At 42.0% G+C, this 17,398-nt stretch overlaps 1 protein-coding gene across 1 annotated transcript; it reads left to right on the top strand.

Annotated features, from left to right (window-relative positions):
• The first annotated feature begins 6,143 nt into the window (after window positions 1-6,143).
• LOC137162693 (leukocyte elastase inhibitor-like) lies at window positions 6,144-17,170 on the top strand. Its single transcript, XM_067562587.1, has 6 exons — window positions 6,144-6,323; window positions 9,397-9,534; window positions 12,791-12,908; window positions 13,616-13,758; window positions 14,837-15,004; window positions 16,266-17,170. The coding sequence occupies exons 1-6, from the start codon at window positions 6,156-6,158 to the stop codon at window positions 16,686-16,688; spliced, it is 1,158 nt and encodes a 385-aa protein (XP_067418688.1). The 5' UTR covers window positions 6,144-6,155; the 3' UTR covers window positions 16,689-17,170.
• The last annotated feature ends 228 nt before the right edge of the window (window positions 17,171-17,398 follow it).

Below are 17,398 nucleotides of genomic sequence, written 5' to 3' on the forward strand. Positions count from 1 at the left end.
GTTTTGGTCCTTGTTTAGTTTTCTATATAACCATAGTTAATTTTTTTTAAAGCCTCCCCAGCTGCTGTTTTAATAACCTTTCTAATGACAGCTGTCCTATATCCAACAAGTAAGCTGGGCTGTTTCACCACTTCTTGCCTTCTGCCTTCCTATGTTGGGCTAAATAAAATATCACTGCAGCCAATCAGAAGAACCCTTCAACAACTCTGCAGACTACACAGTCCCTGGAACTCATCTCACCCTTTCAAATAGAAGGGAGGTCTTCCCATCGGGCTGTTGAGTGCATACACTCAACTATTGTCTCCAATTATATTATTTCACCTACTTTAGATATTGGAGGTTTTTATTGCAACAGAGAGGGGAAGTATGCTCTTGTCATCTTCACTTCAAAGGTGGGATATTAACTAATAAATGGTCATCTGAACATCAGTGGTGTCTCCCCAGTAAGGCTAGACTCATGAAGGCCTGGATAACATTTGTTAGGTCCCTCGCAGTGTATTTCCTTTACTTGATGACGTCATGGCCAGCAATATGCAGTGTGAATCTGTGCACTCAGAGCGGCAAAGATAGTACTGATGCTGAAAAAAGGAAGTAGCTCCAGGAGCCCAGTACTTTTTGCCTTTCATTCATGTGGCCTCATGAACTCTTTCAGTGTTGTAATTACCAGATAAATAAACTATATTAACTTGAACAAAGTTTACAATACCATACCTACGTATAGATGAGCTTACCTGTCTGAGCGAAAAAAGAGAAAAATCAACAATAGTAGACCAGGTTACTGGACCTCATATCACATCATATTAGAATATAGCTACATAAAGAAAAGGCGTTGGTTGAAGAGGTATTTCTGTGAGAGAGCCTGCTCCTTCACCAGAGGCAGAAAAAATTGGCCACATGATTGAAATGTGGCTAATACCAGCAGTTTAAGACTTTCCATCTTTTTCCAGTCTGAATGCTGCGAGGACATAAAATCCCACCAGCGAGAGGGCTCTTCTCTTTGCCTTTTCAGAGGAAAAGAAAAGTTTGGCATTACAGCTCCATATCAGGAGAAGGGGCTGGGAGATCTTTTCTGCAAATCTTGTCATTCTCAGTCATCTGATGGAGATAATAAATCTCTGACTGACAGAAGAGAAGGGAGGGGAAGACAGGAGTGGATCTTTCCAAAATTGTCCTGTGTTGTACACTCCACCCTGAAGCTCTAGTACTCACCACTGTCAAGAGACAAGATATTGGGCACAATGGACAATTGGTCTGTCCCAGTATGGCAGTTCTTCTGCATGTTCCCCCTTTCGATACTCTTTTTAGATAAATTTTAAAGTCTTTCCATTTTATGATGGAGTTCGTAGTTTGTTTTAAGGAGATATTTCACTCTGTCCTTCTATTATCAGTGTTTCACATCTCAAGGAGTTGCCAAATCCCTTAAAGAGGAATTATTTAAAGCTGTTGTGATAAAAAATGAGGCTAGGAGCCAGATCTTAGTCATATTGAGCAAATTACTTAACTGTTCTCCACCTCCATTCACTTATTTGTAGATAATACTTATAATGTTGGTTTACTTATTTATGAAGCATTTTGAAATCCTCAGAAGGAGTTACAGTAATGCAAAGTAGTACCATAGCAACAAATTTCAGCCTTTTCCAAACCAGACTGGATACAGAGGAAACCTTAGTTACACTGCAGCAATTTTTTATCTGGAAACTGTTCATTCTTCAAAAAAGACATTGAGCTAAATTTTGCTTAGTTAAACAGTGTAAATACAAACTAGTGGAACAGGTCTGTATTTACGCTGCCTGCCTGAGAAAATTCAAGATACAATCTGCGGTTTTAGATGACAAGAGAAAAATTGCAGTTATGTCTGAATTTCTAGTGAAATGCAACGTGGCTGTGGAGCCTGCTTCTACCATGCCACAACCTGAGCTGTGTGTCTGGGTGGGCAGGGGTCCTGGCAGCTGGGTGAGGAGAAGGGTGTGCACTCCATGTCAACCCTCAGACAGCAACTTTCCTTGTTTCACAACTGGAAAACTGGGGCACATTGAAAGAAAGGGCAGAGTGGGTGAACACGGTCTGCTGTTTTCTCCCAGTCTCGCCCCTTCCCTATACTGTCTACTCTGTTCATTTTAATTCATCACCTTGGACAGTCCCAGCCTTCTTTCATGGACACACACTTCTCCTTTCTCTGCTTCCTCATTATAAGCTTTCTGGTTTTCCTGCCTTGTGTCCTGCCGTATTTTCTTTCATTCCCTTTTCTCTTCTGTCCTTTATTTTCTCTTCTGCCTTCCCACCATTTCTTCCCAGCTTGCCCCTTCATCTGCCACCTGCTGACTCTGGAGCTTGCCCCCCCGGCCCTTTCCCCACCATTTGGCACACTCACCCACAAAGGCCTTGGGGACCCTGAGAATTCATCTACCACCAGCCTGGCCCCAGTGCCTCTCCAGTACCGGGCAAGTCAGCGATGCTGAGCAGACCCAGCCACCACCCAAGTGGGGCCAATAGAAGCTGTTACCTCACCCACCTTGTCTGTCTGCTAGCCTGGGATACAACAGCGCTGCATGGTGCAGACCCAGCCAAACCAGCTTAACTAAGGCACATGCTCACCCGCCCTCTGTAGCAGGTTACTGCCCTCCTTCCTCCCCTCCATCCTCCCGACCGAGCCACTAACTCCGCTCTGCCCCGCTGCCTCTCCCCCGCTGCAGTCACGCCGCACCCCATCCTGGCGGCTGCGATCTCCTGGTACCCAGCAGCCGCGCTGGCCTGGCCCGGCCCTTTCATAGAATCATAGCATCATAGAATCTTAGAGTTGGAAGGGACCTCAGGAGGTCATCTAGTCCAACCCCCCGCTCAAAGCAGGACTAACCTCAGCTATATCATCCCAGCCAGGGCTTTGTCAACCCTCAGCTTAAAAACCTCTAAGGATGGAGATTCCACCACCTCTCTAGGTAACCCATTCCAGTGCTTCACCACACTCCTAGTGAAAAACCTTTTCCTCATGTCCAACCTAGACCTCCCGCCCTGCAACTTGAAACCGTTGCTCCTTGTTCTGTCATCAGCCACCACCGAGAACAACCTAGCCCCATCCTCCCTGGAACCCTCTTTCAGGTAGTTAAAGGCCGCTATCAAATCACCCCTCATTCTTCTCTTTTGCAGACTAAACAAGCCCAGTTCCCTCAGCCTCTCCTCATAAGTCCTGTGCTCCAGCCACCTAATCATTTTTGTTGCCCTTTGCTGGACTCTCTCCAACTTGTCCACATCCTTTTTGTAGTGGGGGTCCCAAAACTGGACACAATATTTAAATGCGGCCTCACCAATGCCGAATAGAGGGGAATAATCACTTCCCGTGACCTGCTGGCAATGCACCTCCTAATGCAGCCTAGTATGCTATTAGCCTTCTTGAGAACCAGGGCACACTGCTGACTCATATCCAGCTTTTTATCCACTGTTATCCCCATGTCCTTTTCTGCAGAGCTGCTTCCTAGCTCGTCGGTCCCCAGTCTATAGCTGTGCATGGGATTCTGCCTTCCTAAGTGGAGGACTCTGCACTTTTCTTTGTTGAACCTCATTAGATTTCTTTTGGCCCAATCCTCCCGTTTGTTTAGGTCACTCTGTATCCTATTCCTACCTTCCAGGTTATCTACCACTCCCCCCAGCTTAGTGTCGTCCGCAAACTTGCTGAGGGTGCAATCTACCCCATCCTCCAGATCATTAATAAAGATGTTGAACAAAACCGGCCCGAGGACCGACCCCTGGGGAACTCCGCTTGTGACCGGTTGCCAGCTAGACATGGAGCCATTGATCACTACTCGTTGAGCCCTATGCTCCAGCCAGTTCTCTATCCATTTTATAGTCCATTCATCCAACCCATACTTCTTTAACTTGCTGATAAGAATACTGTGAGAGACCGTATCAAAAGCTTTGCTAAAGTCAAGGTATATCACATCCACCACCTTTCCTACATCCACAGAGGGATGTAGCCTCCCTAGCCTCGCCCAGCACCTAGACGCTCCCTAGTCCCCGCCTCGGGGCTGCTGCACATGCGGAGCAGGGCAGGGCAGGGCTGAGTCAGCCCCAGGCTCTCGCCGTGTCTCTAGTCTCCGCCCCACAGCCCGGAGGGCAGGAAGAAGAAACCAGGCAGTGAGCAAGCGAGACCCCCCGCCGTCTGCAGGGTAAGAAACCAGCTTGCTTGGACTTTGTCGCAGCCCTAAAGCGGGGCGGGGAGCCATGTGGGGGCCTCCTCCTGGGCTCTGAGAAACCAGGATGAGGGGGGGGACCCTGCGCTGTGTGCCGGCCGGGGCTAGAGCCCCATAATTCATCTGCCCCCCTCCAGCACATTAAAAATGTGCAGCCTGGGCTGGCCCCGCTACCTAGAGCGGACACCAGACATGAGGGAGGCAGGCAGAGAAGCCGCCAGTAACCGGCCCAGCCTCTCCCACCGGCCCCCAAGGCGATGAAGCTGCCCTGCAGCAGCCTGCGCCTACGGCGAGCTCTGGGTGGCTTGCTGTGGAAAGCCCTGCGGGCAGATCCTGCTGCTACTCCTCCTCTGGGGATTTGCCTCCTCGACTTTCACTCGCAGCAGGCAGAGGCAAAACAGGCGCTGGTGCCACAAGTCAGGCTTGAGTAAAGGAAGAGCGTCCGCACTCAAAGCCGCACCTGTGAACGATCGCATCTGCTTTGTGTGGACAAGCCCCCAGAGGCTGGAGGGCCACCAGGGCCTGTCTGTGCTGTAAAAAATACTTTATGTGGGGCAGTGGCATGATTTGTGAACATGGTTATTTCTTATGATTACAACGTAGTTTAATCCCATCTGTGCGACAAGCCCCACTTTATTTGTTTTTAATCTGTCAGAGGAAAATCAGTTGTTACCATATTTGTTGGAAGTTGATTGAAATTGTGAAAAATTCATGTTTTAATGAAAAATTGTTGCTATTTTGATGAAAGAATGGATTTTTTTTTTCATTAAAAAAATGGGAAGGGTAAGAAATTAATCAGCTGTAATGTCCCCTGACATCACTGGAGACAGGTAGAGAGAGATTTTACCAGGGTAAAACAAATAGCTACAATTTTTGGAAAACGTAGAAACACCCTTTTTTGCTTTTTTGGTAGAGAAGTAGAGAAAGCAGAATTGCAAAAGTTACAGAAGAGTCAGTACCTTTGAAAACCTGAATGTTTCCCTGCCGTCAATTAAAAGGCATAATGATACATTTTAGAGTTCATGTAGAGAGCTCTGATTTGTAGCGTCTGATTTGTAGACTCTGATTTGTAGTGTCAGCTATATAGACTACTACATTTAAAATTAATTTTAGAAGAAAAAGGAATTAGAAAGGCTAAATTCTGCAGTCCTTACTCCCCCTGAGATCAGTGGGAGATTTGCCCACAGGAGTAGGCAGACAAAAGAAATTAGGCAATTTAAATCAATGGGCAAAAGGAATTTGCAGCATCAGGCCTTCATTTTATATAGTTTGTATTTCATTTTGATTTCAAACCACAGCTTTCACTTATGCATTTAGTTTCGTTCTTGGGCTCTGATACTGCAAAGACTTAGGCACATGCTAAACAAGATGCACTGTGAGCAGTCCCAGTGAATTGAACGAGTTCTCACAGCGCATGAAGTTAAGCATATGTGTAAGTCTTTGGAAGACTGGGACCTTAATTTGGTATGGTCTGCTCAATAGAAACAGATCTCAGCAGAGATGGAGATTTAAGTACCTTTCACTAGCTATTATATTGGATGGCCTCAGTATATCACAATAAATCCATTGGTGGGAAAACAAGGGGAGGAGGTCACCCTGCAGTTATCTTGACTGTGACTGGTTTGTGAATTTAGAATAAAAGGACATCATTGTCCATTCCTGACAACTCCCTAACATTCAGATGTTCCAAATTTAGAGAGAGGTGGCTAATGATAATTATATAACATCTGTAAGGTTGGTGTGACAATGGTGTTTGGGTGGGTAGGCAGTCTACTTGCTGCTATATCTATTTAAGTGAATTTGTTACCGTCTGAGGAAGGTATACCGAAGTTAATGTAGCATATGGAAGTCAGGAATAAATGCTCTTTTGTTAGTTTCACCTTTTGCTCTGAGTAATACAGGGCATTTAGTTTCTGAAAAATCGCTGCCTGGAGCCTTGATTGCACTTGTTTTATTTTTCAGCTTGTAACTATGGAGGAACTGAGTAATGCAAACACCCATTTTGCTCTTGATCTGTTTAGAAAGTTGAATGAAACCAACCCAACAGGAAATATCTTCTTCTCACCAGTCAGTATTTCTGCTGCATTGGCTATGGTCCTTTTAGGGGCCAAAGGTAACACAGAAACACAGCTGTTGAAGGTCAGCAGAAAATTTTTGTCTTGTTTTGATTTTTAATGTTGTAGAAAATAAAAGTTTTAAAAGAAAAAAAAAAGGTTTCATTGACCCTTCATATTATGTTTTGTTTTCATGCCTTTTTATGCTAAGAACAGGGCTTCTCCAGCCCCTTCCCCCTATTTGAAAGGGCCCCCAAACTGAGTGGTGTTGCAACCTAGCACGTCAGGTCACAACGTCTGGAGTGGGAAGCAGGGCCCAGTCCCACAGGAGTTGTTGCTGTGAGGTGGGTAAAGGGTGGGTTCACTCTCCACACCATTCTCCCCACCTCTCCTTAGTGGTAATTTTTTGTTTTTTGGGAAGGGAGGAGAGCCTCTGAACCAGATTTTGTCCCAAGCTCCTAAAAACCTCTGTGCAGCCCTGGCAAAGAGATCTATGGTTTTGTAATACATGCTTAATAATGTTACACATACTGCTGCCATGTTAAAAAACAAAAAATCAATCCCCTTCCCTCGCCTTCCATTTTAAAATCTGATAACTATGCTAATGCATAATGACAATGTCTTGGCATGAGGTCATGAATTTTGTAAAATGACATGATGATTATTTCCCACAAGACAACACACACAGCAGTAAGATTCACAGTCAATGTTGTTTGCAGTGTTGTAGCTATGTTGGTTCCAGGATATTAAAAACACAAATGGGCGAGATTAAGTAATATCTTTTATTGGACCAACATCTGTTAGTGAAAGAGAGAAGCTTTCGAGCTACACAGAGTTCTTCTTCAGGCCTGGGAAATGTACAGATAAAATACAAGTTGGAACAGATTGTTTAGCATAATTAGTTAACTCATATTTCAAGGGACCATTCAAGGTGGAATGGCCTGTTTACATCCCTGCAGTCATAGGACAAAAAAAGGGGTGTTAGTGGATTACAGATTGTTGTAATAAACCATACATTCTGACCTCTCAGTCCTCATCCTCAAAGAAAACCTGGACACCTTCCAAAGACAAGCCCGGGAGCTTAAATTCATAACTTTGCCAGACACCAAAAATCATGGTCTGAATAAAGACATTGGATTTATGATTTATTACAACAATCTGTAATCCACTAACCCCACTTTTTGTCCTATGATTTCAGGGGCGTTAATGGGCCACTTGTCCCTGCGTGGTCACTTAGAATGTATGTGAACTACTTATTCCAAACAATCTGTTCTACCTTGTGTTTAGCTGTGACGCTCTGAGTACCTTTCCCAGACCTGAAGAAGAGCTCTGTGTAACTCGAAAGCATCTCTCTTTCACCAGTAGAAGTTGGCCCAATAAAAGATATTATCTCACCCACCTTGTCATTCACAGTCAAATCATTATCAGTCTCACGTCAAAGACCATCTGAATGAGATCAGCCGCAGTACTAATATTCAGTATATCTGCACATTCAATATTTTCAAAAATAGGCACCTAATAATGATCTACAAAAGCATTTCCTTTCAGCACACTATTTAAGTTTTAAGGTGTCGAGTTTTGTTTTATTGCTGTGACTGGGCCCAGTTCTAATGAAATTAATGCGCGTACTCAGCATGAGTTAATATTGTTGAATGTGAGCAATGCTTGAAGAACTGAGCTCTTTGCATTCAGCTTTATCAAATTCAGCCTATAAGCGAGCTGCAAACTCCATTAACTAGTGCCGTGAAGATTTTCAGTACGTTAAATTATGGTTTTAGAGATGGAAGGTTTCAAAATTAGTATTTATTAATTTTAAAGTACAAAACAATAATTTTGGATGTCAGCGTTGGTACTAATTTCACATGGGACTTACTGCATAAGAGGGATTCAACTATTAATGATTTTCTATTTTATTGGAATGCCACATGCTGCTGTAAAAGGGTGTGTTTGAATTCACTCTGCTGTGCTCACAATATATTTGCTTAAGAATATTGTCTCCTAAGTATTATTGGCTTTAGGAGCAGTTCTTTTATGTTATTAGGCAGTACTGAGTTATCTGTTGGAATAATAAAACTATTCATCACTACATGTCAGCCCTGAACTTTGTACAGAAACTAACATCCATTCTGTCATATTAACAGCCCAACCCAAGTTGAACCTATTGAGAGCAGATATAGGGTGAAAAGTGGCTAAAAAAAAAACCACACTGACAAGTTTCAGCATGCTAATACTGCAATACTCTCTGTTAAGAAAGCAGTGTGAAACTCTCCGGGACACCTAGGCCTGATACAAAGCCCATTGAAGTCAACGGGAATCTTCCCATAGAGTTCAATGGGTTTGGATCAGGTGCCTAGACTGTGTGCTGCATGTGGACTATGGTTTGGTTTCACATTACCCAAATATTTCTCTGTGCATTGAAGGTCCTTGGTGCACTCTCATCAGCCCTGCTAGAGTCAGGTAGATCTCTCCATAATGCATATCATCTTTGTTAGTTTATTTGTCTCTGAGAATCACCCAGAAAGGAAGTATGCCCTTAAAGAGAAACTACAGTCATGTCTTTAATTTTTAAATTATTAGGCATCAGTAATACATGGCAGCACTTACATTAATATCATCTATTAAAAAGAAAAGAAAAGAATAAAAGAAAATCAGCTGGAGCTCACCTTACTCACTTGTTCAAATAAGGTCTGAGAGAATAGATGGGGCTTGAGGGAGCAACAAACAAAGGGAGAAGTGAATTTGAGAACTAAATGTCCCTTTATTGGCAGCACCTTACATCTGGTTTTAATATCGGGACTAATATCAGTATTCCATCTCTACAGCTGGATGGCGCATAGCAGGAGAGCTGCCAGCGAACTATAGATTAAAATAAACAGCTTGAATTTCACTGAAAAAATAAGCGAGTTGACAGTGCAAGTGATGAGCACAGGTGATACATTTGAGTTGTCAGTAAATCAGTCAACCAGTGGATTCTGCATTAGCTGAAGTTTCCAAATGGTTTTCAAATAGTTTCTAATCACAAGGCAAACATTGTTTGGTTTTTGTTCCTCCTAACTCCAAAGACCTGATCCTTCAAACACTGAGTACCAAGTATACTGTATTAATTTATATGCATTTTAGACCATACAGTGATGTCTGGATAATTTCTTTTAATGCAGACTCTTCATTTTGATGTTGTTGAAGAGCTTCATTCAAGATTTCACACCCTGACCGCTGACATTAACAGAAGTGGAGCTTCCTATCTGTTGAAGCTTGCCAGTCGGCTTTATGGAGAGAAGACCTACAGCTTTTTAGCAGTAAGTGCATGCAGAAACTCATATGACAGAATTGCTACTGAATCTTTCAAAACTCAGTCGTCAGTTACTTCCCATTCCTGCTAAGGCCTGATCCTGCCCTACTTGGAATCCATGGCAAAACTCCCACTGGAACAGGATTTATATAAAACCTTAATACAATTTGGATTTAATCTAAAAATAGTATTACTGTCATGTTATTGATTGATTCCAAGCAGAATAACTTAATTATTTGTATATTTATGAGGTAAAAAATTGAGGTCAGTTGAAGGACTCACAAGACAAATGTTGTCTACAAATTTAGCTCCCTGTTTTGAGATGAAGCATTTGAATGTCCATTAATATTTCTGGCTGCGGAACTGATGAATCTGTGAACCCTGGGGAAGATTTTCAATTACGGTGTTTACCCAGTTCTGTTCTATTTATTACTGTTGCTTTGGTTAAAAAGTTGGAACCAAAGAGAACTTCCCACACAGCTACACTTTCGCAAACAAACAAACAAACAAGGTGCAAAATAAGGTGGAACACGGCTGTTCCTTTTGGCCACAAAATGTCAGCTCCATCTGCACACACTGTCAACTCACTTTATTATTGTATAATGGTAGGCGTGTCTTATCCCTGTTTTATTTTCCTCTCAAGCCCTTTTCACACCATAGAATCGTAGATTAGAGTTGGAAGGGACCTCAGGAGGTCATCTAGTCCAACCCCTGCTCAAAGCAGGACTAACCTCAGCTAACTCATCCCAGTCAGGGCTTTGTCAAGCCGCAGCTTAAAAACCTCTAAAGATGGAGATTCCACCATCTCCCTAGGTAACCCATTCCAGTGCTTCACCACCGTCCTAGTGAAAATGTTTTTCCCAATATCCAACCAAGACCTCCCCCACTGCAACTTGAGGCTATTGCACCTTGTTCTGTCATCTACTACCATTGAAAAGCCTAGATCCATCCTCCTCCTAATGCAGCCCAATATGCTATTAGCCTTCTTGGCAACCAGGGCACATTGCTGACTCTCATCCAGCTTCTTATCCACTTTAACCCCCAGGTCCTTTTCTGCAGAACTGCTGCCTAGCCCATCTGTCCCCAGTCTATAGCTGTGCATGGGATTCTTCCTTCCTAAGTGCAGGACTCTGCACTTGTGCTTGTTGAACCTCATCAGATTTCTTTTGGCCCAATCCTCCAATTTGTCTAGAACCCTGTCTACGCTTACCTGTGAGATTCGGCAGCAGTCGACGGGAGTTACGCAAAAAACTTGTATAAATCCCGTCGACTGCTGAGCTTCTCTTCTGCGCTCCACCTTCACTGCGCTGCGCCGATGGGAAAAGCGTTCCCGTCAACGCAGCGCTACGCTACTTGTGCAGCTGGACTTAGTGCGTTGATTTCTGAATCGACTGAGCGGGTCTGCACTGACTGCTCAGTCGATTCAGAAAAATCGATCTGACGGCGGCGAGTTTGCCACCGTCAGTCTAGTCTAGCCTAGGTCACTCTGTATCCCATCTACCACTCCCCCTAGTTTAGTGTCATCTGCAAACTTGCTAAGGGTGAATTATATCCCATCCTCCAGATCATTAATGAAGATGTTGAACAAAACTGGCCCCAGGACCGACCCCTGGGGCACTCCGCTTTTTACCGGCTGCCAGCTAGACATTGAGCCATTGATCACTACCCGTTGAGCCTCATCTAGCCAGCTCTCTAACCATTTTATAATCCATTCATCCAAGCCATGCTTCTTTAATTTGCTGATAAGAATACTGTGGGAGACTGCATCAAAAGCTTTGCTAAAGTCAAGGTATATCCCGTCCACCGCTTTCCCCACATCCCCAGAGCCAGTCACCTCTTCATAGAAGGCAATCAGGTTTGTCAGGCATGACCTACCTTTCGTGAAATCATGTTGACTATTCCTGATCACCTCCCTTTGTCTTGCAAGTGCCTTAAAAAGGATTCCTTGAGGTCCTGCTCCATGATTTTTCCAGGGATTGAGGTGAGGCTGACTAGTCTGTAGTTCCCTGGATACTCTTTCTTCCCTTTCATGAAGAGGGGCACTATATTTGCCTTTTTCCAATCAGCAGGGACCTCCTCAAATTGCTACGAGCTTTCAAAGATAATAGTCAATGGCTCTGAAATCACATCAGCCAATTCCCTCAGCACCCTCGCATGCATTGCATCTGGCCCCATGGACTTGTGTATGTCCAATCTATCTAAATAGTCCTGAACCTGTTCCTTCAGCACTGAGGGATGTTCACCTCCTCCCTATTCTCTGCTGGCCAGTGCAGTAGTCTGAGAGCTGACCTTGTCTGTGAAGACAGAGGCAAAAAAGGCATTGAGTACCTTAGCTTTCTCCACATCCACTGTCACTAGGTTGCCTCCCCCATTCTGTAAACGGCTCACACTTTTCCTAATCTTCCTCTTGTGGTAACATACCTGTAGAAGCCCTTCCTGTTCGCCTTCACGTCCCTTGCTAGCTGCAACTCCAATTGCTGATTTCATTCCTGCATGTTCGAGCAGTATTTTTATAATCCTTCTTAGTCATCTGACCAAGCTTCCACTTCTTGTAAGCTTCTTTTTTGTGTTTAAGCTCACCAAAGACTTTTTTGTTAAGTCAAGCTGGGCGCCTACCATATTTGTTGTTCTTTCTGCACATCGGGATGGTTTGTTCCTGTGCTCTCAATAAGGTTTTTTTAAAATACAGCCAGTTCTCTTTGACTCCCTCAAGGAGCTGATGGGCAGGATCCCCTGGGAGGCTAATATGAGGGGGAAAGGAATCCAAGTCTGCTTTTCTGAAGTCCAAGGCCCATATTCTGCTGTTCTCCTTTCTTCCTTTTGTCAGGATCCTGAACTTTACCATCTCATGGTCACTATTGCCTTGATGCATACCTTACAGTTGCTGGTTTGCTAAACTGTGCTATAACAATCCTTTCTGAATCAAGTGTTGCTTTTTCTATTAACTTAAAAAATGTGATGACCTGATGACTTAACAAAAGAATTAATGTTAAGGTTAATACATTGGTACTAAAAATAAGTCAAAAGCCTGCCAATTTCTATACAGCAGAAACACATCCAAATTCAGAGTATTTGCTTCCACATACAAACTGAGGAAACATATCACAAAGTTCCTTTTGCAGCTAAGAAAAGATTTGAGATAAAGTAGGAATGTTGTTTTTATCCAATTAATAAAAAACCCCTAGCTTTGGTCCATTGTAGCGTATTGTTACAAATGAGTTATCCATGTGCAATGAGAGCAATTCCTTCTGACTGTATTCTAGGAGTTCTTGACGAACACTCAGGAATTATATGGAGCTGATTTGGCTACGGTTGATTTTCTACATGCTTCGGATGAAGCAAGGAAACAAATTAACCAGTGGGTAGGGGAACAGACTGAAGGTAAGAGATTTTGGTTAGTTAAATAAATGGCATCTTTTTGTGGTTATTCAATGTTCTCACTTTCTGCTGCCATTAGAAATGTTCCATCTTGTCATGGGATATTCAGTAGCATGGCTCGTAAAATCAGAGAATGCATAAGCAAGCTCTTTATGACATCTATATAGGTGAAAAGACATTTGCATTTTTGTACATTAAGACCAACAATTGCCAAAATAGGTGCATACATATGGATTTAGGAGTCTAAGTTTAGGCATCTGGTTTTGAAAAGTTTGGCCTTTTAATAGATAGATTCCTAAATTATGTAGTCCTAAATTTTGGGTGCCCCAGTTTTTGGGTGCCCAGCTTCAGGTACCTTAAAGAAGCCTGATTGGCAGATGGCATACACTTTCCACTTTCTGAAAATCAGGCTCCTTTACATTGTCTTGGGTTGAGCACCCAAAAATTGAAGCATTTCTGAAAATTTAGGCTGTAAGAGTTTACACTTTTGTGAAGTTATGATATATGGACTATTATTATGATATGCAGTATAATGTAATATAGTATAATAGAGAATGGTCCTTAAATATACTGTATTTGTATCAGGGGGGAAAAGCAGAAATCTTTTCTTGAATTAAGACGGGGGAGGCAACATCATTAGCTAAGTGGATTTTTTTAATGTAAACGTACATTGTCAAATAATGTTGTAATGATTTTTTATTTCTTCGAAGGTAAAATTCCCAACCTGCTGTCTGAAGGCTCACTTAATAACATGACCAGATTAGTGCTGGTGAATGCTATTTATTTCAAAGGAAATTGGGCTGAGAAATTTAAAGCAGCGAACACCACAGGAAAGCCATTTCGATTAAATAAGGTAATGTAGCTATATGCTTTTACCTTTTTGCTTGTAGAATATCTATAAAGGGAAGCTGTCAGGTAATTTAGGCCCCAAAGTTATATACAACATTTAAAAAATATTACAAACCAAATATGAATAGAAACATTTTCTTTTCTTTTTTTAAATTTAATTCCAACAGTTTTTGGTTTAGACACAACCAGTTTCCTGTCATCAGGGGGCTAGATTCTGTGTTTCACTGCTCCTTCATTTGCTGCAGGAATGGAAGGGTGGAGAGAAATGTGGCATTAAGGTACATTTACCCCTCCCATACTCTGTCTCCGGCAAGGGACCTGTTTTCCCCAAATACAACTTAAAGCAGCTTTAAGTTATGCTTTTAATGACTCCCTGGAAGCAGTTATGCCAGCTGAACATAGCTGAATCACTTTGTACTTTGGTCAAGGCTTGTCCTATATGCCACTCTTGGCAGGGACTGTGTGAGGACCATGCTAGGATTGCCAATTTTGGTTGGATGTATTTCTGGAGTTTTCACCACAAGGCATAATCTTTATAGATTTATCTTTAATTCCTGGAGACTCCAGGACAATCCTGGAGGGTTGGCAACTCTAGATCGTGCAAAATCTATTCTACATTGCCTGGGGATAGCTGTTACACTGGAGATATTCCTCACAGGCTATTTGAATGCCATTTGTGGCCCCTGTTGCTATTGGAGGAGCATAGAGAAGCATCAATTGAATGAAGAATCTGGGCTAATTTCTACAGTCAAAGGAGTAAATATTATGCTAGCCCAAGAGAAACCAAAAGCAAAACTGAACACCATAAATCTTCATATTTACATAGCAACGTGTCTTCAAAGAACTGTTATTCAATCAAGCGTTAATGAATCTGACCTGTATGTATTTTCATTGCCTTAGATGATTGAAGTGGGCAGGAGAAATAAACCATACAGTGGAAAGTAATTTAGATTTTAAAAGTCAATTTCAATCTAAGTTATTGTTAATAACATAGGTATGGGAATCTCATTTTTAACTTGTCGGTCTTCTTTAACTAAAAATGTTCATTTAATTTTTTTCTATGTTTTTTGTAAACCATCCAGAATGAAAGAAAGACTGTGCAAATGATGTATCAGAAAGAGAAATTTCCTTTTGGGTACATCTCTGAACAGAAATGTCGTGTGCTAGAGCTTCCCTATGATGGAAAAGAACTTAGCATGATCCTCTTGTTACCTGATGACATTAATGACGACACCACTGGACTCCAGCAGGTGATTTATACAAGCCAATCTCAGCTTCTGCTTGGATGGCATGTCACAGTTTTTATGTAATATAGACCCTTTCTTTTAGTCTGCCCCTCACCCATTCAGAGGCCCACACATTGTAACCTTCAGCATTATGCCTTCATCCATTCATCCTACCAATAGAACAATAAAGAATAAGAATTAATAATGAAAGGGGAAAATCCTGCTGTTTCCAGTTATCGCCATCCTCTGATGACCCTAATGTGCTTTATCATCATCATTGTTACTTGTTTTAGAAGTGCAGTAGGAGTTTTATTGATCAAAGAGAACACTATAGGATCAGTTCCTAGGGTACGGTGCATCTTCTTTGTGCCACACAGTTGAAGGAATCTGGCTGTGGAGCCTGTGTAAGTATCCACAAGAGGGTCAGTTCAGAGTAGGGGGATCCTCTCAAGCAAGGTGGGTGTAAACGGATGCTACGCTAATCTCCCTGATCGTGGTGTATGGTTAGCCCTGAACAAAAGGAGTAGGGCAGGAGCTTCCTTACAGCCTGCTGATGCAGTTCAGTCCCTTAGAAATCCATTGGAAGCCACTGTTATTTATAGGAGCCTTCACTTTGTCAAAGTTTCTGCCGCACTTTGACAAATTAATTAATACTCAGAGCTGAGCCACAAGGTAGTTGACAAAGAGAAATAAAAATAGGTTAAATATAATGATTGACCTGAATTTTCTTTTAAATGGTGGGGTTTATCTTTCATCTACCTTGGATGTCTTATTTTCTTTGCTTTCAGATGGTGAAACTGGTTATGATTACTGAAGTGTCAAGAAGGCAGCTTCCTCTTTGATTGTTAATTATTTTCATTAAGAGTTTTTAGTGACTTACACTTCCAATTAGCTAGATGAAGTGGTAGGCTTTCTTTCTTTCTTTCTTTTTTTTTTTTAAGTTACTACTACAGTATTTCTTTAACTCATTTTGTACACAGCAGCAAAAAGTAAAACCGCTGTGATTTAAAGTTGGATGCTTTGAATCAGATTCTGCTCTTGGTTATCAGGGTGTAAATTTGCAGTAACTCCATTGAATTTAATAGAATTAGTGCGGATTTATACAGAGGTAGCAAAGATGAGAGTCTGCTGTTTTGTATTTATATTTACTTTATATATGTATATCATTAGAGACTGTGTTTTCAATATTGCATTTTAAATGTTTTTGGAAGAGAAAAACTTTTACATTGGTGGTATTTCAGAATCTCTTTACACAGTTTAATGATCTCTGTGCTTGTAATTCCAGCTAGAGAAGCAGCTCACCTTAGAAAAGCTCCAGGAATGGACACAGCCACGAAATATGCGTCCCATTCATGTTTCTGTACATCTGCCTAAATTTAAGCTGGAAGACAGCTATGACCTTAAATCAGATTTATCAGGTCTGGGCCTGCTGGATATATTTGACAGTGGCAAGGCTGACTTGTCTGGAATGTCAGGTGCACGAGACCTCTTTCTGTCCAAAATAGTACACAAGTCTTTCATAGAAATGAATGAAGAAGGCACAGAAGCTGCAGCTGCCACTGGCATTATTATGGTAGGCGCGTGTAGGGGACAGGATTTCAATGCTGATCATCCTTTCCTTTTCTTCATCCGTCACAACCCAACACAAAGCATACTTTTCTTTGGCAGGTATGCTTGCCATAAAAGAGAAGACAGAGCTACAGTTTAGAATCCGATCCTATTTCCACTTGAACCAATGGAAACTTGTAATTAAGTTCTGACTAATTTTTAATGAAATTCTGCATTTCAAAATAAAATGACTGCTCAGAAATTAATACCTAATATCCCTCCTGGACTCCTTTGCCAGTTCTCTTTAGCATTGATATCTGTTTGTGTAAAAGATGGATCAGAACTGAATGCAGTACTTTTGGGGATTCTCTGAGGCAGTTACTTGAGTCAGAAAATCCCCTAGTATGAATGTCCTCTTCTGCGGGTTTAGCTGTATTTATTATTGTGAGCTTGCAGTGACTTCCCTTTGGTGTAATTCCCCTCTCTGCTGACTTTGATTCAGTAATTTAATGTGCTTGCTCAGCAGGATAAGTTTGCAAAGATTTTCTTGCCTTGGAGCCTGTTCTTTTACAGGCCTTGGAACAAAATGCTCTTTGGCACCAAAAGACATCCTCCTGAACAGCCAAATGGGCCCTATTATGTCTTGGGTTAAAAGGTCAGATAGCATTTGTCTAGAGACACTTTCTATTCTCAGAGAAATTATTAAGCAGTTTAAACAAGAGTAATCCTTAAAATCACAGTTTCAGAAATCTGATATGATACTGCCTCTGAATGAGGAGGAGGAGGAAAGGGGACAGACAGTTTCTTTAGATAACGTCTTTGTAAGAAATATTGACATTTCTAAAATGCTTCTTTAAACTCTTTTATCCA

The sequence above is a fragment of the Emydura macquarii genome, unplaced genomic scaffold (genome assembly GCF_026122565.2).
Source record: "Emydura macquarii macquarii isolate MOO-44397 ecotype Brisbane River unplaced genomic scaffold, CSIRO-AGI_Emac_v2 contig_2452, whole genome shotgun sequence".
NCBI classification, from domain to species: Eukaryota; Metazoa; Chordata; order Testudines; family Chelidae; genus Emydura; species Emydura macquarii.

Bases quoted from the DNA above. Each gene is read 5' to 3' on its own strand.
- LOC137162693 (XM_067562587.1), top strand. From the start codon at position 6,156: ATGGAGGAACTGAGTAATGCAAACACCCATTTTGCTCTTGATCTGTTT. The intron at 9,535-12,790 runs GTAAGTGCATGC...ACTGTATTCTAG, and splicing joins AGACCTACAGCTTTTTAGCA to GAGTTCTTGACGAACACTCA. The intron at 12,909-13,615 runs GTAAGAGATTTT...ATTTCTTCGAAG, and splicing joins GGTAGGGGAACAGACTGAAG to GTAAAATTCCCAACCTGCTG.